At 45.1% G+C, this 25,476-nt stretch overlaps 1 protein-coding gene across 7 annotated transcripts in view; it reads left to right on the top strand.

Annotated features, from left to right (window-relative positions):
• ZMYM2 (zinc finger MYM-type containing 2) overlaps positions 1-25,476 on the top strand; it is a 198,886-nt gene that overhangs the window by 23,877 nt on the left and 149,533 nt on the right. For 6 of the 7 annotated variants that reach the window (XM_089775571.1, XM_089775573.1, XM_089775570.1 and 3 more), the window contains exon 4: positions 1,091-1,944. In XM_089775571.1, coding sequence (XP_089631697.1) covers positions 1,101-1,944 — 844 coding nt within the window. In that variant the 5' untranslated portion in view covers positions 1,091-1,100. The remainder of the gene's footprint in view (positions 1-1,090; positions 1,945-25,476) is intronic. The other variant, XM_089775574.1, reaches the window with a different exon arrangement.

Here is a 25,476-nt window from a genome sequence, read left to right on the forward strand (position 1 = left end):
AACCCACAATGACATTTTTCCAGACTTATACTAATCTTCTGTCATTAAATACACACAGAGATTTGATGGTATAACACATGCAAATTCAGGTATGTGTTCGAGTATCATGCAGTTATCTTTATATCCTTAGTGCCTGCAGCATCACCAATGCACTTCATTTACTTCCTGTTTCTATTTTGTCCTTTCCATTGGTCCTGATTAAATATATAATCTTATATGATAATAAGCAAATATCTAGGGATGAAATTTTATTTGGCATATTAAAAATATTAATGTTGTCATGCCAGTATCCACAAGAATAAAAACCCCAGCATACTTCCCAAAACCCCAGATTAACCATCTGAAAACAACCATGTGCTGGATGAGTAGTGGATGAAGGAACCTTCAGCAGCATCTGATGTAGAGAAGAGAGGAGATTAAAAAGTGAATCTTTTACAATTTTTCAAGAATTTTAAAGGAGCCAGGACCTCAAATGAGCCTTGTTTCACTGCTCTCTTGCAGTGGACAGAGTTGAAGGCTGTTAGTCAACATTTTCCTTTTTCCGTAACAGATGGTACATCCCTTCTCCTGAGCTTTCAGCTATCCCAAGACTCCTTTCCCTCTTTGCATTCCTTCACCACACTTCAGCTGGGCTGGAAATGTGTGATGGAGGTTGTACTTCTAATTCAGACTATTAAGTAGTCTTGGTTAGCCTACACCTTGAGAGCATTAGTCCGTATAAAGTAATTCCTTTACTAAGCACATAATTTGTGCATTTGATGTTGAGATGGTTTTCCTACCACTTTAAGAGGAATAAAAACTTCAAATATCCATGCTCTTGATCTTACCTTGCAGTTGAGTGGAAACAATGCAGTTTGACGTATTGTGCATTCAAGAGAAGTGTGGGTTATGGGGGTGGGAAGCTTATGTGTTAAATGGCAACAAAAAACTGACAATTCTGCTGAATTCTATTGATGTTGCCAACATTTAAGGATCTAGTTAAGAGAAAATAAGTAAATTAGACACTTTAAATTTAATGTAATACTTGGCATGTAAAGAAGTTAAATCTTGTAACTACATTACTTTTGTTTCTCTTTTACTTACAAAACAGCTTATCTGGAATGGATAGAAGTTCTCTCGGAGGATTAGATCGCTCTGAACATACTTCTGGTTTACTAGGAACTACTGCCATGGCAACTGGTCTTGCAAATATAGGAAATACTTTTGGAGGTCCGGCTAATAGTCTAGTTTCTAGACCTAATAAATTCCAAAACTCATCTATAGAAGATGATGATGATGTTGTTTTTATTGAACCTATACAACCTCCACCAACTTCATTACTAATATCAGATCAGAGAAACATTACATTTATTTCATCAAAAAGCGAAGAGCTTCAAGGAAATGATTCCAAAATGCTTCCTCCTTCAAAAGACTTAAGTTCTCAAAAGGGAAGTATAAGTGAGACTATTATTATTGATGATGAAGAAGATATCGAAACAAATCAAGGACAAGAGAAGAATGTTTCCAGTTTTAATGAACGAAGACTTCCAGAGTGTAAAAACAGATCCAGCGATATGGAATTCTCAGCTTCCAGTTTTTCAAGAAGTAAGGTAAATGCAGGAATAGGTAATAGTGGTATAACCACAGAACCAGACTCTGAAATTCAGATTGCTAATGTTACCACATTAGAAACAGGTATGAGCTCTGTGAATGATGGTCATTTAGAAAATACTGAAGGGCGTGACATGAACTTAATGATTACACATGTAACATCACTGCAGAATACCAACTTGGGAGATGTGTCTAACGGACTGCAGTCAAGTAATTTTGGTGTTAATATACAAACATACACCCCATCTTTAACTTCACAGACCAAGACTGGTGTAGGACCTTTCAATCCTGGTAGAATGAATGTGGCTGGTGATGTCTTTCAAAATGGAGAATCTGTGACTCATCACAATCCTGGTAAGTAATACTTTAAAATATTTTTCTAAGTGTATAGAAAGTGTAAAATATGAACAGTCCAAAATATTAATTTGTTTATATGTGAAATATGGAGCCTCTTATACACACGCACACATACTCTTAACTTCATTCTTAAAAAAGCAATTTTGTTTTTTATCTGTCGTTTTATTTGTGCATTAATAGAATCTGTTTGCTCAATGAGATGAAGTGTATAAATCAGTAAATTTTTCTTGGATTAATAACTAGCTAGCAAACTGAATCCCTCTCCTGCACTAATAAATACTTTGTGTATAGCTACGTAGTCTTTCAAAATGACAATGTACTTGTTTTATGTGTAACTGAGTTGGGATGTGCATCAAGAAGGCATGTATGTACCTAGATAATTGGTGAACATTTGTGCATAGGCTTAGTATTTGAGCCAAGCTTCTCTTTCTGAAGTTCTGTGGCTTGTACTGTGCATCAAAGCCCTTTTCCCATGAAATGGAAAAGCATTAATTTATGATTTTTGTTGTCAATACTCTTGGAATAATGTTTAATATTCAAAGGATTAAGTGTGAGGCCCTAAAATATTAATTGAATCATCATGGTAGAAGTTAGCATTTTAAATTTAAGTTCTGTGAAGTATGGGCTATACCTTTTGTTTGCATGTTGTCTAGTACAATGAATCTTAGTCTGCTCGTGGCTTCTAGATATTCTCATAATACAAGTGTTCTTCAGTGAGTGGTGTGCCTGTGGGTGTTCCACTCAGGACTCGGTGTATCCTTTCACCTCTGATCAGAGAGTTTTGGTGAGCAGTGCCCCATGTGTCATGCCTGCACACCGAGGCTAGGTCTACACTGCCCCCGTTTTGCGCAAAAAATATGCAAATGAGGTGAAGTGTGGAATATTGCCATGCCTCATTTGCATAATTGAGGCTCTGTTTTTGCGCAATAAACTCCTCTTTTGCAAGAGCCATTCTTCCTGAAAAAAAGAGGAAGAATGGCTCTTGCGCAAGAAGGGCGTTTTGCGCAAAAAGGAGCCATGTAGATGCAAAAACCTCTTGCGCAAAAACGGAGCATTGTTAATTATTCAATTGAGGCACGACAATATTCCATGCTTTGTCACATTTGCATATCTTTTGTGCAAGGGGGGGCAGTCTAGACAGAGCTCTAGCATCTTGTGTCCCTGCTGTTTTTTGAGTGCGCACGCAGCGCAAGCCCCATCTGTTCCTTTTCTACCGTCCTTGGCTGAAGATGAGTCAGAGCAGTTATCTTCTTCCTGACAGAAAAACAAGATTATTAGAATTAGTTTAGTACTTTTTCCTCATAATTTGGTCAGTTATAGTTAGTTTTAATGTTCAGTATACAGAAAAGAAAAAAAAAAAGGACAAGTGCTGTCGGAGGTTTTTTTTCCTTCCATATTCCGGGTTTCCCCGGCTTTAAAAGATGCAACTCATGCTGAGACTTGATGCCTATTTTCAGGGCTTGCCTAATCGCGGCGAGCCCCACTTGCCAGCCACGCTGTCCGGCGTTCTGCGCATGCGCAGATCGCCCGAACCCGGCTCTTCTGGATTACAATCTGCTCGCCATCGGCAAGTAGATTGTATTATTTGTTGAGCCCTGCCTGTTTCTGATGGCCATGCCTACTGTGTTAAATGCCTGGGAGAGTCTCATGCAGCACATAAATGCCCATACTTTCAGAACATGACAGCCAGAGCCAGAAAAGACCATGAAATGGGGCTCAAAACCTCCTCTGGGAAAGTCCCTATAACCTCCACAGGAGAAACCTGAGGGGACACGGGACAGGAGAAGCCTACTGACAGGGCTGCATTACCATCACACAAAGGCTCACAAGCCTCACGGGTTTCCCTGGCAGACTCATTACCAGCACTGCCCAGAGCCTCTTGTTCCCCGGTGCCATCAGTCTCTGGCACTGCAGAGAAACCAGGTCTGCACCAGCCAGAAGAGCTGAGTCAGAACCCAAGTGCACTGCACCGGTTGGTGCTGCTGAGGCAGTGGCACTCATGAAGCCGCATATGCGACCACCACCAGCTCCTACAAGCACCTCTATAGTGCCTGAGCAAGCTGGTCAGACCAAACTTGACCGTGCTCCAGCACCGCAGCATAAGAAAGCACTGTGCAAGACGTGGCACTTAAAAAATCTTCTTACCCAGGCACACTGTTCAGATCAGGAGCTTACTTACCACACTCCTCAGTGGTGTCTTATACCCAGGGGCACACTCATATGCCAGAAAGGGCATCCCACACTCCTATGCTGACCATGGTAGTGGGCATAGGAGCAGATTTTCATCATGCCATTCATCTCTGTCCGGGTCAGTGGCTTCCTGGTATTCATATCAAAATCATTCTTTCCATGGATGTATCCTCCTCAATAGTTCTGGCCTCAGTGGGATTCCTGAGAACCATGGCAAGGGTATAAGCCACGTTTCTCCCATGCATACCACTCGCGATACAGCTTCTACATCACAACAATATACATTTCTAGGTGCTCTCCAACCATATCTGCGCATTCCTCGCTATCTCACCCACCCTCAGTAATAACACAAGCAATGAAAATGATAACTTACCTCATTTGGACTGAGTTCCCCACACAACCCCAGATCCACTCGACTAGACTAGGCAGTCTTCCAGATATTGTCCTCTCCACTGGCAGATGATCTAAAACAATTTCAAGAATTATTTAAGTGGGTAGGTCAATCACAAGACATTACACTCCAAGAGGTGCAAGACAAACAATACAAATGACTGATGATACTACAGCCCATGGCATTTTTGAAGATAGGTCTCACCATCAACGAAGCTATCCTGGAACCATCAGATGCGCTGTGGCAAACCCCAGACTCTATTCCCCCCACAAACCTCCTGGTGGATAGAAAATAATTTGTCCTTACAAAAGATATGGACTTCCTCTTCGTGCACAACCATCTTCCTACCATGAAGAAGCTATCTTCTTCCCACCCACCCGAACTCACTGGTTGTAGACTCGGTTAATCGCAAGGCTATGAACCCATAATTTAAGTTTATACCCTGCGACAAAGAGCATAAGCGGCTAGACACCTTTGGCCGCAAGGTGTACTTTTCTGCCACCTTCAATTCAAGACATCAAATTATACAGCCCTCCTGGCCAGCTAAGATCATGCCAACTATGCCAGACTACAGGACCTGCTGCAGGACCTTCCTGATGTTAAAAGGCCGCACCTCCAGTCCATCATTAAGGAGGGTTTATCTATAGCAAAAATGGCCCCTTGGGCCACAATGGATGTCGCTGACACTGTGGCTAGAGCCACGACTAGAGCCACTGCCACAGCCATTGTAATGCGTAGGACCTCATGGCTGCAGTCATCAGGGGTTCCAAAAGAATTGCAATTGAAGGTGGAGGATCTCCCCTTTGATAGAAAACAGCTATTCGCCACTAAGACAGACGAGGTCCTACACTCAATTATGGACACACTCACCACATTCCTTACTCTGGAGATGTACACCCCACCTAATAAGAAACACAAGTACACCCCCTACCACAGGCCAAGGGGCTATAATTATAACCAGGGCTCGACAAACTGCGGCAAAAACCACTTGCCAGCCCCTCACTGCGCATGCGCGAACCGCCGGTGAACGGGGCAACTGGCTGAAATCTACTCACCCAGGAGAGTAGATAAGTGGATTTGTCGAGCCTTGATTATAACTACTACAGGCAACACCAAAGGCCATATGATAACAGGCCTAAGCAACACACTAACAGGAGGAGAACACCACAAAATCAGTCCACCACCACTCCATCAACTTTACACAAACAACAAATTTGAAGTCTTGGTCGGGGGCCTGAGCGACCACCCCATAGTTCCAGTGCATCCCAATGCCACTTTCCTCCACCACCACTTAACACCCTTCTACCGAGAATGTCCCCACATCACTGCAGACCAGTGGGTCCTGGAAATTATCAAATTGGGTTACACAGTCACCATCATACCCATGCTGCCTACCCAACCTCCTACTCTGTCCCTCTTCAGGGACCCATCTCAGGAGCCTCTGCTACAAGCGGAGGTGCAAAAGTTACTCACCCTAGGGACAATAGAACCTGTTCCCACAGAATATCGAGGGAGAGGGTTCTACTCCAACTATATCCTAACAGTCAAAAAAACAGGCAGATGGAGACCAATCCTGGATTTCAGGAAATTCAATAAGTTCATCCTCAACACGAAATTCAGGATGGTGACTCTGGCAACTATCATACCTATACTGGACAAAGGTGATTGGTTCTCAGCCCTCGACCTTCAAGACTCATGTTTTCATGTAACCATCCACCCTGCCCACAGGAGATTTCTTAGATTTGTCGTAGGTCAAGACCATTATCAATACAGGGTCCTTCCCTTTGGTCTTTCTATGGCCCCTCAAGTGTTGTCAAAGATGCTAGCCATAGTCACAGCCTTCCTCAGAAGATAGAAAGTCACCATCTTGCCTTACCTTGACAATTGTCTCATCAAGGGCTTCACTTGTCAACAAACCATAACAATGACAACCGCTACCAGGGAATGTTTTTCCCGACTTGGCCTGCTTATCAATATACAAAAGTCCACCATAGAGCTCACATACCTGCCACCACAAAGAGCCTACCTGCCACCACAAAGGGCTCATCTAGACTACACAGAAGAGTCGAAAGACGATATGAAAATTCCCTGGGAATTTGCATATCGTCGATATCACTTTCAAAACTGAAAGTAATCAAGACGCATTTTTGGCAACCCCTCCTTTTTTGAAAAGCCGCGTAAACCTCATTTTTGAGGAAAAGCAGCTTTTCGAAAAAGGGAGGGGTTTCGGCCAAAACGCCTGTCCCGTCTTGATGACTTTCACTTTCGAATCTTCTGTGTAGTCTAGATGAGCCCAAAGATTCAAGGCAGTCTGCGACCTCATTTGTGGGGGGTCAAGAATATTCCTTTTTCCACGGTTCGGACGTGTCTCCGATTATTGGGGTGCATGATGTCCACAACCTTCATGGTCCTATTTTCTAGGCTGCACATGTGCTGCCTACAGCATTGGCTCGCAACCACCTACATCCAAACCTGACACAGCCTCACAAAGTGCCTCACTCTTCCTCCACCAGTACTGCAATCTCTCGACTGGTGGACTTCTACCAATCTACTTGCTGGTATACCCTTCCACCACCCAGAACCATCAGTAACCATAACGATGGACGCATCATTTATGGGCTGGGGTGCTCATTGTGGTGCAAGGTCAATATAGGGCACATGGTTCCAACGGGAAAGACACTTCTATATTAGCATCCTGGAGCTCAGGACCATTTGCAGTGCATGCGCCCATTTCCTTCCCATGATAAAGGGCACAACCATTCATGTACTCATGGACAACACATCCTCTATGTTCTATGTCAACTGACGGGGGTGCCCGATCACGCTCACTATGTGCAAAAGCAATCAGATTCTGGAACGGGTGTATCAGGAACCACATAACTCCAAATGCTACATATCTACCATGACAGAGCAGGCACTTCTCAGACCAGCATGAGTGAGCAATCAACACCAATATTCTCCTTTCTGTTTTTTGCAAATGGGGTTTCCCCAACTACAGACCTTTTTGCTACACCACTCAACTGCAAATGCTACAAGTTTTGCTCCCGTTCAGGACTGGGCAAGAGGTCGGAGGGGGATGCCTTCACCATCGACTGGATGGCTCCCCTGCTCTACGCCTTTCCACCAATCCCTCTTCTCACCAGAATGATCAACAAGATCTGATCTGACCAGCCCACAGTAATTTTAATAGCCCCCTCCCCCCCGGCTGAGACAACCCTGGTTGCCTTACTTACGCTCCCTGTTGATAGATCAACTCGTTCCTTTCCCCACGGTGCCGAACCTCTTGATGCAGCACCATGGCAGAACATAAGAACGGCTGTACTGGGTCAGACCAAAGGTCCATCTAGCCCAGTAGCCTGTCTACCGACAGTGGGCAGTACCAGGTGCCCCAGAGAGGGTGGACCGAAGACAATGATCAAGTGATTTGTTTCCTGCCATCCCTCTCCAGCCTCTGACAGACAGAGGCCAAGGATACCATTTTATCCCCTGGCTTAATAGCCTTTTATGCACCTAACCTCCATGAAATTATCTAGCTTCTCTTTAAACTCTATTATAGTCCTAGCCTTCACAGCCTCCTCTGGCAAGAAGTTCTACAGGTTGACTACACGCTGTGTGAAGAAGAACTTTCGCTTATTAGTTTTAAACCTGCTCCCCATTAATTTCATTTGGTGTCCTCTAGTTCTTCTATTTAGGGAACTAATAAATAACTTTTCTTTATCGGCCCTCTCCACGCCACTCATGATTTTATATACCTCTATCATATCCCCCCTCAATCTCCTCTTTTCTAAACATGCCATGTGAACATCAAAACTCTGAAACTCACAGCATGGCTACTCCATGGTTCCAGAATGAAGAACTTACCTGTTTGGACAGGGTCAAACAAATCCTTCTGAAAAGTAGACTGTCCTCCATGAGAAGCACCTACCAAAACAAATGGACATGCTTTCAACAGTGGTGCACAACACACAATTTACATCCTAATACCGCCCCTATACCTACTGGGTTGGAGTATCTCATGGAGCTCAATGACGCGGGTCTCTCCATCAGCTCTATCTGGGTCCACCTGACGGTGGTCACGGTGTTCCATAAACCTGTGGACGACCTCTCTCTCTCTGCACATCTGATGGTGAAGCGTTTTCTCCGAGGCCTGCAGAGAACGTATCCAAGCCTGCGTTCCCCAGTGCCATCGTGAGACCTGAACATGGTCCGCGACACGCTCTCCAAGCCCCCTTTGAGCTACTAGCCACTACACCACCACGATACTTATTTATGAAGGTAGCCTTCATACTGTCTATAACATCAGCAAGATGTGTAGGTGAAATTGCAGCCCTTGTGGCAGACCCACTTTTCACCACCTTTACTAGGAATAAAGTGATACTCAGGCTTCACCCCAAGTTGCTTCTGAAAGTCATATCTGACTTCCACTTAAATGAACCTATTTACTTACTTGCTTATTTTCCTAAACCTCCTACCTCCTCCAAGGAGGCCATATTGCACATTAGATGCAAGGCAGGCGATTGCGTTCTACCTGGAGAGAGAGAACCAGAAAATCAGGTAGTCTGTGGTGGCTGCTTGCCACCAAGTTCATAAGCTGTATGGATGCAGCTGGCAATCCTTTTGGACAGATGTTGGGTGGAGACAGTTGTTCCTGATCATGCTACAAAGAGTCTATCAGGGCTCACTCCACACATGTGATGGCCATAACAATGGCCCTCCTAAACTTGTACCATTAGTGAACATTTGTAGAGCAGCCACATGGTCCTCCCATCACACCTTTGCACAGAATTATGCACTGCAGAAGGGGCCAATACCTTTCACATCTCTAGCAGATGCGGTCTTTCCTTCCTCTGCATGCCTCCAATTCCCACCACCATCTGGTGGGTGCTGCTACTGAGTCACCTGAGTGGAGCACCCACAGGGGCACCACTTGCTGAAGAAGTAGTAGTTCCTCACCAGTACAATAATGATACTTCTTCGAGATGTGTTCCCTTGTGGGTGCTCCACTACCCTCCCGTCCTCCCCTCTGGCTGGAGTCTTAGAGGACTTCAGGTAGAAAAGGAATGGATGGGGCTTGCGCTGTGCATGCATTCGACGAACGGCAAGGGCGTGAGACACTGGGTGCACAGGCATGGCGCGAGGGGCACCGCTCACCAAAACTCTCTGATCCGCAGCATGAGGATGCACTGAGACCTGAGTGGAGCACCAACGGGGGGACACATCTCAAAGAACCATCATTACTGCACTGGGTGACTAACTTTTTCTTAATTGTTACAGAGTCCTAGAACACTAGAACTGGAAGGGACCTTGAGAGGTCATGGAGTCCAGTCCCCTGCCCTCACGGCAGGACCCAGTACCCAGTAGACTATCTCTGATAAATGTCTATCTAACTGGCTCTTAAATATCTCCAGAAATAGAGATTCCACAACCTCCACAGGCAATTTATTCTAGTGTTTAGCCACCCTGACAGTTAGGAAAAACTTCCTAAATGTCCAGCTTAAACCTCCCTTGTTGTGGTTTAAGCCCATTGCTTCTTGTCCTATCCTCAGAGGCCAAGGAGAACAATTTTTCTTCCTCCTCCTACAATTACATACAAATATGTAGTTACTTGTATGTTACCTTTCAGAGTTACTTATGCTAAAACATATGTGCTATATACACTTGGGGATAGTTGGTTTTTGTGTTAGAGCAGGAATATCAGTAAACGTTACTTAGCTAACAACAGGTTCCAGTAGAATGGTGGTACTCACAGTTAAGTCACATGGGAACCACATTTGCAACCACTGCTAATCAAGAGAGCCACATGATTACTGTGTGCTCTGCTCCCCACCCCACCAAATACATACACAATAATATTAAGTATGTAACTGTAAATCAGTATGTCTCAAACTTTTTGGCCCGTGGCCCACCTGGCTCAATGCAAACCTTTCTGTGGACCACCCGTTGCTAATGGAAACTCACTAATGGATTGATAACTGGTTAAAAGACAGGAAACAAAGGGTAGGAATAAACAGTAAATTTTCAGAACGGAGAGGTGTAACTAGTGGTGTTCCCCAAGGGTCAGTCCTAGGACCAATCCTATTCAACTTACTTGTAAACTATCTAGAGAAAGGGGTAAGCAGTGAGGTGGCAAAGGTTGCGGATGATACTAAGATAGTCAAGACCGAAGCAGACTGTGAAGAACTTCAAGAAGATCTCACCAAACTGAGTGATTGCGCAACACAATGGCAAATGAAATTTAATGTAGATAAGTGTAAAGTAATGGACGTTGGGAAAAAATAAACCCAACTATACATACAGTATATGATGGGGGGCTAACTTAACTCAAAGATCTCTTTCCTGATTAGTTGTAGCTATCATGGATAGTTCTCTGAAAACTTCCATGCCGTGTAAGATGCTAGGAATTATTAAAGGCATAGAAAACAAGATGAAGAATATCTTACTGCTCCTATATAAAACTATAGTACACCCCCATCTTGAATACTGCGTACAGATGTGGTCCCCTCATCTCAAAAAAGATATTTTGGCATTAGAAAACGTTCAGAAAAGAGCAACTAAAATGATTAGGTGTTTGGAACGGGTCCCATATGAGGAGAGGCTAAAGAGATTGGGACTTTTCAGTTTAGAAAAGAGGAGACGGGGAGGGGGGGTATGATAGAGGTCTATAAAATCATGAGTGGTGTGGAGAGGATGAATAAAGAAGTTATTTACATGTTCCCATAATATAAGAACTAGGGGACACCAAATGAAATTAATGGGTAGCAGGTTTAAAACTAATAAAAGAAAGTTCTTCTTCACACAGCGCACAGTCAGTCTGTGGAACTCCTTGTCAGAGGCGGCTGTGAAGGCTAGGACTATAATAGAGTTTAGAAAAGAGCTAGATAAATTCATGGAGGTTAGGTCCATTAAAGGCTATTAGCCAGAGGTAAGGAATATGGCCCTGGCCTCTGTTTGTCAAAGGCTGGAGATGGATGGCAGGAGACAAACTGCTTGATCATTGTCTTCAGTCCACCCCCTCTGGGGCACCTGGCACTGGCCACTGGCGGCAGACAGGCTACTCGGCTAGATGGACCTTTAGTCTGACCCAGTATGGCGGTTCTTATGTTCTTACCATTAATTACATAATTATGGCTGAGCCATTCAGCTAGTGCTGAAGCTACGGAGAACGGTTTAATTTAACCAGTAAGAAAGGAAATATTAATTTAAATTATTAAACAGATGAAGCGCTTTAACTTTCTCATGTTAGTTTATCAAACTTAATTTTAAATAAAAGACATAAATATTGTACAACACAAAAGGTTCCCTTTTTTTCTTTATTTATGGGGAACTTTTTTCGGTCAGGGGCCACTGACCCACAGAAAAATCAGTTGAGGACAAACAACACCAACACAACCCATCCCTCAAAAAAATCCCCGACTCATTGATGTGGCCCCCAGCTGAGACACTTCACTCTTCTGTGGTTCCAGCCCCACTGTGAAAATGGGAAGAACAGGGAGGACTGAAGTTCAGGCCTTCTCTTAGGCCAGATGTACTCTTCTGGGCTTCCAGGATTAGTGAACTCAGGTTGGGACAAAAATGAGGGGTTCATTGTGCAGGATAGATTTGCCAGAGAGAGGGATGGGGGTGCAAGGTCTGGGCAGGAGGTGGGGTGTAGGATGTGAGGTCTGGATGGGAAGTAGGGTGCAGAAACAGGGTAGGAGTAGAGTGTCTGGCCAGGGGAAAGGGCAAGAGCAAGGGAAGGTGCCGTGTTTCGCCAGGAGGGAGGGTGCAGCAGGAGCAAGGGAGGGTGTTGGAGCAAGCTGCAGGTGCAGTGTCTTGGTGGGGTGTGTGTGAATGAAGGGGATTGGGGTGCAGGTTTTGGGTGTGGTGGGGCCACTTATCTGGCTTTGCACCTCTGTTTTTTCCCAAACACATCTTCCTGCTGCTCCCATTGGCCATAACTCTGGCCACTGGGAGCAGCAGGGAAAGCTTCCAGACAGTGCATCACTGCAGCGTGCACCAGCTTTGAAGGGAGGGGGGTGAGGAAAGCCCCGATCTTTCCTGCCAGACTGGCTTGTGGAGAGAGACAGAGAAGTGGCTTCACACACTGCCGCTCCCTACCCCCTGTCACTGGGCGAGCGCAGCACTTGGAACCGCTTGCTCTACCTCTTTCTGAGCCAGTCTGGTGGGGAAGGGAGGGGATGAAGAAAACCCCAATCTCCATGTTCTCTCAGTGGAAAGTCGAAGCTGGTGCTTCAGCCTTGTGGTTGCACGATGGCTGCAAGGCTGGACCACGAGTGCAGGCTCCATGCTGTACAGAGGAAGGAAAGAGGGGAGCTGAGCTTGAACCATGGACCACGTGTAAGGTGGTTGCAGACCAGTACTGCACTTTTAGAACCACTGCTATAAATAAAACCAAATACTCTACGATTTCCAAATAGATTTAGTTTTTGTTGTATAAATTAACTCTTATTGATTGCATGAGGGGTTCAGAGAGAAGGGGCAGAGCGTTGGGGTGCAGGAGGGTCTGAGGGCTTTGATTGAGGGTGTGGGCTCTGAGGTGTGACTGGGGATGAAGTTTGAGGTGCAAGAGTGGGTTCCAGGATGGAGCGAAGGAGTTTGGAGTGCGGGAGAGCGCTCAGGTCAGGAGGTTGGGAGTGGGGGTGCAGGGTCTGAGCAGGAGTTGGCATGTGGGAGGGTGCTCAGGGCTAGAGTTAGGGTTCAGGATACTTAACTTCAGGCAACTCCCATTTGGTGGTGCAGCATTGCTGACACAGGGTCCCTGCCTGCCAGCCAGCCAGCCAGGCCTCCTGCCATTCCTGGAAACAGCTGGAATGGGGGTGAGGGCAGGTGGCGCTGCATACTGTTCTTGCTTGTAGGCATCTCTGCTACAGCTCCCATTGGCCATGGTTTTCCTAATTGCAGGACAGGTCCAACCACGAAGGGTGGGTGTGTGTGTGTGTGTGTGTGTGTGTGTGTGGGGGGGGGGGGGAGTGGGAGTGGGAGTGGGAGTGGAAGGGAAACAGCAGTGTGGAGACAACTCCCTGCTTGTCAGATTACTGCAGGAGCTTTAGTGGCTGCAGCCCAGAGCCCTGCATAACTGTGGGCCCCACAAAAAATCTGAACTTTTGGTGGTCTGGAGATTTTTTTTGTGCCCCTCTCCCCTTAGCCTGGGGCCCGTGGCTGCAACCCTAAGGCTTCTGCATTATTCCAGACTTGCTTCCTCCAGAAGTGCCATAGATCAGCTGTTTGCCATACTCCAGGAGGAAGCCTTAAAGAGCTGCAGGTTACATTGCAAACAGTCATATGTGACTTGTGAGCTGTGGACTGAGAATCAGTGCTCTAGAAGCAAAATGAAACAGTTGCAACTGCAATTTCCTAGAGTTCACAATCTGCAGAATTTAAGCTTTCACCTCAATAATAAAACTTAATTCTTGCTTATGAAGATGAAATTTTGCCAATGTCCTTCAGTGCACTGCAGGCTCATTAAATTAGCCTTGTGGAAAACCATCTCAAATTAATACAGTAGCAAAAGTATTAACTCTCATCATTTCCTTATGAAGTTAATAACTTCAGATACTACTTGGGCTCTTTTCAAAGGTGATCAAATACTTAATTGGAATCCAGATATATTAGAACTTTGCACAATATACAACTGTTCATTTTATAATTCCCAGATATATTGCTAGCTTCTATCTGTATCTCAACAAGTATCTTGATAACAGTTGTCTAATTCATGTATCACTAAAACATACTTTTCACTGTGTATTAGTACATTTTATAGAGTACTACAGAAATATTAACATAAAACTAAATGCTTTCCTCAAAATAAGACTGAAAAAATGCTGTTCTCTGACTAACTTGCAAAATGTGTCCACTTGAAAAGTTATTTAGTTTACTGAAGCCCTCTCCTTTCTTATGAATCAGTTATGTCTGCTGAAACAAAAAAGGGAAGGTCACAACTGAAGAGTTCTTACTTTCTCCTGAGTATTTCTAGGTAGCTTGGACATTCTTTCAAAAGGAAGATAAAGTGTGAGGTGAATTCATTCCCTTTTTCATAAAATTTTCTGTGGATACTTGATACACTAAAAACATAAAAATTAATCTTTTTTGTGACATTACAAGTCAAAGACATTGGAACTTCTGGCACCTGTTAATGCAAAATACATTTTATTTGCCTTTCAAGACCAGTTTGTGCTTTTACATAAACTACCAGATAGTTTCTTCTTTTACTGCTGGCCCAGAAGGCTTTGTGCATAGCTATTAGATTGATTGACTGGTGCCTACCAAAAATATACAAAATATGGAAGGTGGTCCACAAGCAGCATGAGGAAGAGTGAATTCTGTCAGTCTGGATAAACAGGAAAGAGAAGAGAGAAGGTTTCTTTGGGATTCAGTGAAGAGGGCCAAGTATAGTAAGTAAGAAGGAAAGATAAGTTCAGAAGAGGGTGGGAGCTGAGAGTATGTTGAAAAGGTCTTTATCCGTTGCACACCTTTCCAAAGGTTGCTTGCCTTCTGGAGAGAATAAAAAGGACCTGTTCTTTGTTTGTGGTCCTCACACATGAAAATAGCACAGTGAAGGGTAAAAAAGAACAGGGAGAAGTGGGAGCAGAAAGGACTACCACACACACAAAGGGAGAGACAGTAAGTGAAAAAAGGAACAAGACGAGAGCAGGAACAAAAGAAGAAACAAGAAGGAGAGGAATAGATAAGAGAGCTGTGGTGGAAACTATTACAGGAGAAGCAACTGAAACACAGTAGGTGTGGAGCTCAGGTTTCATTTACAGTAGTAGGGAAAATATTTTCTGGATAACTTTGTTTCTGCCCTCCTTTCTCTATTTTTCATAACTTACTTTTTGGGGAGGGTATGACCGTCCAGTGAATACTCTTCAGCATTTTATCCAATTAAAATCTGCTTAACATGAACCATTTCAATCTTAAGTATAGCTACCAAGGATGTGTTCTGCAACATCCAGTGGTTCAGGTCAGGGTTCCCTCTAATCTTTTTCATCCATGTGCAGAATAATATTTTTAAGTGTACCAGCAGTAGAAACAAAAAACCTAGCTGTAGGTGCTCTGCTAATCATCTGGGCAGCATTTGACTCTCTCCTGAGTGGTCCACAACTTCTAGGAAATACTGATGCAGGTGTAGGCGGAAGACGTGGATAGACAAATCTTACACGCTCTCCATTGTTACCCCCTCCTCTAGTTATTGCTGCTCCTGACTTTCACCGTAACTGAAAACTTGGGATAAAGTATATTGTTAACAACTATTGGAATAGTTTTCCTAATCTTGTGTCCAGCCCATTGTTGAATAGAGTCTAAAGCAGGGTGGACTCAAGACTTGAAGTAAGTCCATAGTCTCTGGATATCACAGGGGAAAGCATACCCATTCCCCTTAAGGGTGGGTACCTGACCTCTCAGGGGGTGTTCAACCCTGTGTGTATACCAGTTTGGGCAAGGGGATGTGGTGCCTCCCCTCCTGACTATAACCGTAACTTGTCCCAGGCAATAGGATCTGTAGCTTCAGTCATTAATAATGCCCTCATTCTGCAGGGCAGTTAAGCCTAGCAACCAGAGCCAGTAACAATGCCCTCCTGTGCAGAGGCATGGGACCCAATGGCAAGAGTCAGTAAACCTTCCCCTTCATGCAGGGCAGCATGGCCTAGCATCCAGAGTCACTAGCAATCCCCACGTGGGGTTGATGGGGATGGAGTAGGGGACCCAGTCCCAGGCTGAGCTCCTGGGGTACAACTCCCCACTGTGGGCTACTTCCTCCTACCTGTCTCTCCCGTGCAGTCCTTTTCTGCTTTTCACTTCTGGAGGCTGCAGGAGAAGCTCCTTCATCTTGGTCCATTTGCAGCTCCTCGTCAGGAACCTCCTCCCCCATCAGCAGCCAGCCCTGACTGAGCTGCTCTCACAGGCCTTTATGCCTGGCCTCCAGCTGGAGCATGCCCAGCAGGGCTTGCGGGTGAGGGGGCGAGGCCTCCTCTGCCAGGTATCCAGGGTTAACCCTCGCATCCCCAGTTCAAGGTTGATATACCCCGTCACTGGGGAGCAGCCTTGAAAAAAGAATGCCTGAGAGCAATAAACTCTAGCAGTATCAGTCTGTCACTCTAGGAGGGCATTACAGAAGGCAGACAGTAACGAGTAGGGGAGGATGTTTCCTGACAGAGCACTGATAGTATGGAGAGGAGAGCAACTTGAAAAAATGGAGACTTGGGAGTGAACCAAGGATGGTTAGACCTATTTTGTTCTGAGATAAGGCTTTAGGAATGATTTTGAGGAAGGAAGGGAGGATACAAGGAAAGATGAAGGAGAAAAAAGGGGTGAGAGACTGAAGGATGAGGGGGAAGAGAGTTGGCAAAGAAGGGTAAAGTGAATGGAGTGCAAATATGAAGGAGAAAAGAGTGGAATAAAGAAAGATAAGAGGAAAAAGTGAGAAGTCCAATGTTAAGGTTAGATGCTTAGGGCATGTCTACACTGGAAAGTTATTTCGAAATTTATTTATTTAAATATTTTTACCCTGCCTCTCTATTTAAAACATTCGAGGCAGCTTACAAAAAATGTTTAAACACAATACAAATATATATAAACATTTAAAATGAGACCCCCAGAGGGACATAAAATCTCCTAAAAACATATAGAGAAGAGGGACATATACATAAAGATTCAAACATTAATAAAAGCATGAGTAAAAAGGGTGGCTTGAGCCTGATGCCGAAACAATACTAGCGTTGGCGCCATGCGAATATCCTGAGGAAAAGAATTTCACAGCCTGGGAGCAAAAGCTGAGAAGGTCCTGTTCCGAGTAGATGTTAATCTTATCTCCACAAGTAGGGGAACATGAAGCAAAGCCTCCCCAGCTAACCTCAATCCCTGGGCAGGCTCATATGGGAGAAGACGGTCCTTCAGATACCCCAAAATGAACCCATTTAAGGCTTTATAGGTCATAACTAAAACCTTAAATAGTGTCCGGAAACATACCAGAAGCCAGTGCAGCTGCAGAAGCACTGGCATAATGTGCTCCCTGTAATGAGTATTAGTTAAGTCCTGAGCAGCCGCATTCTGGACCAGTTGAAGTTTCCGAAGGCTCTTTAGAGGACCCCTTCCCCCCATAAAGTGCATGACAGTAATCCAGTCTAGATGTAACAAGAGCATGGATCACTGTAGCCAACTCATGCTTGTTCAGAAAGGGTCACAGCTGGCGAATCAAATAAAGCTGCCCAAAAGCACTCCTGGCCACTGAAGGAATCTGATTTTCAAATGTTAAAAAAGGGTCCAGGAGGAATTCCAAGCTGCATACCTGTTCTTTCACGGGGAGAGTAACCCCGTCTAGAACAGGTGCCACGCCACATTCCCGAACAGTTGGCCTCCTGATCCACAGGACCTCAGTCTTATCTGGATTCAACTTCAGCTTGTTTGACTTCATTCAAACCATTACCATCTCCAGACACTGATTTAGATCAGTCACCTCCACACCTGGTTCTGATGTCACAGGGAAATAGAGTTGGGTGTCATCTGCATATTAGAATCATAGAATTATAGGACTGGAAGGGACCTCGAGAGGTCATCGAGTCCAGCCCCCCACCCTCAAGGCAGGACCAAGCTCCGTCTACACCATCCCTGACAGATGTCTAGCTAACCTGTTCTTAAATATCTCCACAGAGGGAGATTCCACCACCTCCCTTGGCAATTTATTCCAATATTTGACCACCCTGACAGTTAGGAATTTTTTCCTAATGTCCAATCTAAACCTCCCTTGCTGCACTTTAAGCCCATTACTCCTTGTCCTGTCCTCAGAAACCAAGAGGAACAAATTTTCTCCTTCCTCCTTGTGACACCCTTTTAGATATTTGAAAACCGCTATCATGTCCCCCCCCCTTAATCTTCTTTTTTCCAAACTAAACAAGCCCAGTTCATGAAGCCTGGCTTCATAGGTCATGTTCTCTAGACCTTTAATCATTCTTGTCGCTCTTCTCTGTACCCTTTCCAATTTCTCCACATCTTTCTTGAAATGTGGCGCCCAGAACTGGACACAGTACTCCAGCTGAGGCCTAACTAGTGCAGAGTAGAGCGGCAGAATGACTTCACGAGTTTTGCTTACAACACACCTGTTGATACAACCTAAAATCATATTTGCTTTTTTTGCAACAGCATCACACTGTTGACTCATATTCAACTTGTGGTCCACTATGACCCCTAGATCCCTTTCCGCCATGCTCCTTCCTAGACAGTCGCTTCCCATCTTGTATGTATGGAACTGATTGTTCCTTCCTAAGTGGAGCACTTTGCATTTCTCTTTATTAAACCTCATCCTGTTTACCTCTGACCATTTCTCTAACTTGCTAAGGTCATTTTGAATTATGTCCCTATCCTCCAAAGAAGTTGGAACCCCACCCAGTTTGGTATCATCTGCAAACTTAATAAGCGTACTCTCTATCCCAATATCTATATCATTGATGAAGATATTGAACAGTACGGGTCCCAAAACAGACCCTTGCGGAACTCCACTTGTTATCCCTTTCCAGCAGGATTTAGCACCGTTAACAAGAACTCTCTGACTACAGTTATCCAGCCAATTATGCACCCACCTTATCGTGGCCCTATCTAAGTTAATTTTGCCAAGTTTATCAATAAGAATATCATGCGAGACGGTATCAAATGCCTTACTAAAGTCTAGGTATATGACATCCACCGCTTCTCCCTTATCCACAAGGCTCGTTATCCTGTCAAAGAAAGCTATCAGATTAGTTTGGCATGACTTGTTCTTCACAAACCCATGCTGGCTAGTCCCTATCACTTTATTACCTTCCAAGTGTTTGCATATGATTTCCTTAATTACCTGCTCCATTATCTTCCCTGGGACAGATGTTAAACTGACCGGTCTGTAGTTTCCTGGGTTGTTCTTATTCCCCTTTTTATAGATGGGCACAATATTTGCCCTTTTCGAGTCTTCTGGAATCTCCCCTGTCTGCCATGATTTTTCAAAAATCATAGCTAAAGGCTCAGATACTCAAGGAGCTGATAGAGGAGGTATCCTGGGATGCATTTCATCAGGACCTGGTGACTTGCTGACATCTAACTTTCCTAAGTGACTTTTAACTTGTTCTTTGTGTATCCTATCTTCTAAACTTACCCTCTCTCTGCTTGTATTCACTACGTTAGGCACACCTCCAGACTTCTCGGTGAAGACCGAAACAAAGAAGTCATTGAGCATCTCTGCCATTTCCAAGTTTCCTGTTACTGCTTCTCCCTCCTCACTAAGCAGTGGGCCTACCCTGTCCTTGGTCTTCCTCTTGCTTTTAATGTATTTATAAAAAGGTCTTCTTGTTTCCCTTTATTCCTGTAGCTAGTTTGATCTCATTTTGTGCCTTTGCCTTTCTAATCTTGCCCCTGCATTCCCGTGTTGCTTGCTTATATTCATCCTTTGTTATTTGTCCTAGTTTCCATTTTTTATAGGACTCCTTTTTTATTTTGAGATCGTGCAAGATCTCCTTGTTAAGCCAAGCTGGTCTTTTGCCATATTTTCTATCTTTCCTACGCAGCGGAATTGTTTGCTTTTGAGTCCTTAACAACGTCCCTTTGAAATACTTCCAACTCTCCTCAGTTGTTTTTCCCTTCAGTCTTGCTTCCCATGGGACCTTACCTACAAGTTCTCTGATCTTATCAAAATCTGCCTTCCTGAAATCCATTACCTCAATTGTGCTGGTCTCTCTTCTACCTTTCCTTAAGATCATGAACTCTATTATTTCATGATCACTGTCCCCCATACTGTCTTCCACTTTCAAGTTCTCAATTAGTTCCTCCCTATTTGTTAAAATCAAATCCAGAACAGCTTCTCCTCTGGTAGCTTTTTTCAACCTTCTGAAACAAAGTTATCTCCAATGCAGTCCAGAAACTTATTGGATAGCCTGTGCCCCGCTGTGTTAGTTTCCCAACATATGTCTGGATAGTTGAAGTCCCCCATCACCACCAAATCTTGGGCTTTGGATAGTTTTGTTACTTGTTTAAAAAAGGCCTCATCCACCTCTTCCACCTGGCTAGGTGGCCTGTAGTAGACTCCTAGCATGACATCACCCTCATTTTTTACCCCTTTTTACTTAACCCAGAGACTCTCTACACAGCTATCTCCTACGTTCATCTCCACTTCAGTCCAAGTGTGTACATTTTTAATATACAAGGCAACCCCTCCTTCCTTTTTTCCCTGTCTGTCCTTCCTGAGCAAGCCGTACCCTTCCATACCAACATTCCAATCGTGCGTCCCATCCCACCAGGTTTCTGTAATACCAATGATATTTATTTGTTAGCAATTCCAGTTCTTCCTGCTTCTTACCCATACTTCTCGCATTTGTATATAGGCATCTAAGATACTGATTTGATCTTGCCTCCCTTTTGTGCTCTGACCCTCCTTTCTCCTTGCCATTATAGGCCGTAGTCCCCCCCCATTTCCAACCCATCTCCCAGTCCCACACATTCAGCACTTACCTGTGGGCTTTGCTCACCTGTCCCCGTCGAACCTAGTTTAAAGCCCTCCTCACAAGGTTAGCCAGTCTGTGTCCAAACAAGGCCTTCCCGCTCCTGGAAAGGTGAACTCCATCTCTGCCAAGCAGTCCTGCCTGGAAGAGCACCCTGTGGTCAAGGAAGCTGAAGCCCTCCTGGCGACACCATCTTCGCAGCCAGGCATTCACCTCCATATTGATGGCACCGTCCTCCAAAACTCCTTATGACCTCTCCCAGGAGCTTCATATAGATATTAAACAGTATAGGGGACAAGATGGAACCTTGCAGGACCCCATAGCACAATTGCCATGGGGTCGAATAGCAGCCCCCTAGTTCCACCTTCTGAAAGCATCCCGACAGGTAGGACCAGAACCATTGCAAAACTGTGCCTCCAATACCCAACTCCACCAGGCGTCCCAAAAGGATATCATGGTCGATGGTATCAAAAGCTGCTGAGAGGTCAAAGAGAATCAACAGGGATCCACAATCCTGGTCTATCTCCCGGCGTAAGTTGTCTACCAGGGCGACCAAGGCAGTTTCAGTTCCAAAATCAGATCTAAAGCCAGACTGAAATGGATCTAAGTAATCTGTTTCTTCTAAGAACGCTTGGAGTTGCAATGCCACTGCCTGCTCAAGTACCTTGCCCAAGAAGGAATATTAGCAATTCGGCGACAGTTATTTAAATCATATGGGTCCAGGGAAGTCGTCTTGAGTAACGTTTTTATCACTGCCTCTTTCATGGTGTCGGGAACCATACCGCATCTAAAAGACTCATTAATAATCCCCTGGACTCAGCCAGTCATCCCTTCCTGGCTAGATTTAATAAGCCATGAAGGGCAGGGGTCAAGTGAGCACGTGGTTGGTCACACTCCTCTAAGCACTTTGTCCACATCCTCAGTCTGCAATAGCTGAAATTGATCCAGGAAAAAATGACTGGGTTGTGCGCTCAACACATTCTGTGCCCAATGTACGTAGCAACCAGAGTCCAAATCCGACTGAATGCGAGCGATCTTATCTGCAAAGTGCTTCGCAAACAGATCACAGTGGTGCACCAAGAGCTCCTTCATTTCATCATGAGTGCCAGACTGCAAAAGGCTCTGCATTACTTGAAACAGTTCCTCTGGATGGCATTGCGCGGATGTGGTACGGGTGGAGAAGTAGCTTTTCTTCGCTGTCAGCACCACTACAGAGTAAGCTCGCAATTCGGCTCTAAGCCACAATTCATCGGACTCAGCTTTAGTTCTCCTCCAGTGGTGTTCTAGTCATCGCACAGACTGTTTTGCCACTGTCAGCTCCTCAGAAAACCAGGGAGCAAACTTGGCTTGACTAGCCCGAAGAGGGTGCTTAGGAGCAATCATATCAACTGCCCGGTCTACTTTGATGTTCCGTGTATGGACTAGGGCATCTAGAGGACCTTTTGCCATAACAGCTGAACAATCCCTCAGGAACCTCAGGAAATCCTCCGGATCTATCAGCCTCTGAGGGCGGATCATCTTAATCATTCCCCCGTCTGAGGGGAAGGTCATCAGATAGTCTAAACTTGACCAGGTAGTGATCAGTCCATGATAAAGGGAGTGTAGCCACATACCTTATCCCAAGAACTCTATCACCCTTAGTCCAAAAAACCAAATCGAGCGTATGACCTGCAACATGCGTTGGGTCAGTTATTTCTTGGGATAGTCCTAGGGTGGTCATGGTAGCCATAGAATCTCAGACCAGACAGGAAAGCCTCGGCGTGGATATTAAAGTCCCCCAAGACCAGAAGCCTCAGGGTCCTCAATGCCATGTCTGAGACCACGTCGGCCAGCTCGAGCAGAGCATCTGCCATACAGCGAGGTGGATGGTGCAGAAGCAGTTATACCCAACCTATCCCAGCCACCCAACTTCAAGTACAAGCACTCAAATCTAACACTTTGTTGGATCAGGGCCCTAGCCAGTGAGATTGTATCTTAATGGACAATCACCACCTCACCTTCCCTACCATCAGCCGCGGCTGATGCTGTACTGAGAACCCAGCCGGTTCTCACAATTGGGAAAGATCAACGCCTCCCTCCACTCCTAGCCAGGTCTCAGTGATACTAGCCAGGTCAGCCCCTTCATCCAGGATTAAATCATGGATGACAGCTGTCTCCTGGGATACTGACCTGGCATTCAGCAGCAGTACCCTCAGAGCTAATGGCCAGGTATTAAAGTTCCCAGAAATATTGAGGCTAGGAACATGACTGGAAAAAGGAATAGCACATAACTGTCTAAGCCTCATTCCCCTTGACTGGCCAGTCCGTATCTTACTTCCATATCTTCTCCTACCTGTCACAACTGCTACGATGCCATCTGAGCCCTCCACCTTAGGCATGCCATCTGTGCCAAAGCACGTAATAGGGAAGGGGAAGGAAACAGAACAAATACAAACCTTTAGTTTGGGCAGGTAAAGGGTACTTCCTCTCACCAAGAACCCTTGTCTGCCCTCCCTGCTCTCACAAGGGACTGAATAGATCGCTACACAACCAACAGTGTGCTGCTGTCACCAGCACACACAAACACATCCCCCATAATTGTAATATCACACAAAACTGCTACCATCACAACACACACCTTTGCCCTCGATCTGCCCCCAAAGGGCAGCCCCCTCTGGCTCGCCCCTTAGGGGTGGCCTGCCGGCAGCGGCCTCCCATCAGAGGCAGCCTCCTGGCTTTAAGCCCGCCCCTGGTAATGGCTGTAGACAACACCTGCAGCTGAAAAGTTTGAGTCCTAACAGGGCAGGCCTCTTACTCAGGAGAGAGGCAGCAACAGCAGTGCAGCAACAGCAGGGCTAGATCTTTCCTTCAAGGCGGGGGGGCTGGGAGAGATGTTAGTCCTTGTGCCCAGCCCTCACCCTTCCCTCTGCCTTCTGAGGTCTAGGAGAATAGATAACTCCCCTAATTTCACAATAACAAGGTGAGCGTCCACACTACCAAGCCTGTTGTTTTGAAATAGTGGGCTTGTTATTTCGAAATAATAACTCCTGCTTGTGAAGAGGAATAAGCTTAGTTTGAAATAGTTACTTCAGAGTTGTTTTTAAAAAAACACCTTATTTTGAATAACCTGGTAGAGTAGACATAGCTTTACTGTTTCTACGCTTTATGGTATTTCCCTTTCAGAAATGAGGGAAGTTGTCAGCTGACGGTCAGCGCTGTGTGTGTGTGTGTGCGCGTGCGTGCGCTGAGATTTAACGTCCGTGACTTTACTGCTAGGACCGGAGTCCCGTCGCAGAGGGTAGCCAAGAGGCTGACAGATGCCCCTGTTTATAGGAAGAGCTTATTACATCTCAGATTTTAGCTTCTAGGATATAGGATCCCTTCGCAGTGGGCAGTCTAGGGAAGACTGAGAGATGCCCCAACAGATCTGTCACCTGGGAGTGACACGATCCAAACGCCCAAGCTCCTTTTATACCTCTCCCTTATGACCGGCTGAAGTTCTTTTAAATTGTGCTTGGTTCTGTTACAGCAACTGAAGGAGTCAGGTTAAAAACTTAAACAGTTACAGGTTTATTAAAAAGACTTATAAAAGCATATGGTTACAATGGCTATTGCTCTCTTTCTTAACTGCTAGCAAATATAGATCTTAAAAATGGTTACAAAGAAAATAAAGATAGAAAATAGAAATAATGGTACCAAGTAACAGCTTAATCTTTAAAGAGCTCTAAGTCTATGTGTACACTTAAGACAAAGGACCACATCCAGGTACAATTTTTACCCCTTTCTGTGCCTTTCGACTCCAGTGGGTCAAGCCAGGGCCGGTCCCTCAATTCCTAAGAAAGACTAATACGAGGTGGGCGTCCCCATGGAACCTCAGGAGATCAATCACCTAACCCGACCAGCAGATAGATGGTAGATTGACACTCAGAATAAATGTGCTGCTGGACCCATCTTTATATCCCTGGGTGCCCGTATCCTCTTTCTTATCTAAAATGCCGAATTGTACTGGTCTGTTTTGTGGTGCCAGTTCTTACAAGGGAGTTTCAAATAATTTACACTTGTAAGAGAGGAAGATAGCTAAATTAGGAGTGCCGGATATTCTTTGCTGGGCGGGAGATTCCTCCCCCCGCGGACAGCTGTGTGTTCGTAACAATATGGGATTTTAGTCAAGGGCACTCCTCGGCAGCCTCTTGGTCAGCAATTGGCATATCTCTGTTTATAGCCATTCATGGTCACAGCAGCCTGCATATCCGGGCCTTCTGTTCCAAGGCTTTTACTGCTCTGTGTGCCCTGCATGCTCCAGGCAAGCAAAAATGGATGTTACAGGGGGGTTCCTGTCTGGCTACAGAAGTCCACTTGAAATCTTAAGGTGTAAGGGGAAGCTCAAGGATAGTTGCAGCCTGTGGAAGGGTAAGGCACTAGAAGGTATGAGTGGCAAGTTGGGGTCTCAACTGAAAACAAAGTGCAAACCATAGGGTCCATGAAGCATCAGTTAGGTAATATTGGTGGAATAGT

Source organism: Pelodiscus sinensis, chromosome 1 (genome assembly GCF_052426305.1).
Source record: "Pelodiscus sinensis isolate ZL-2025 chromosome 1, ASM5242630v1, whole genome shotgun sequence".
Taxonomy (NCBI): Eukaryota; Metazoa; Chordata; order Testudines; family Trionychidae; genus Pelodiscus; species Pelodiscus sinensis.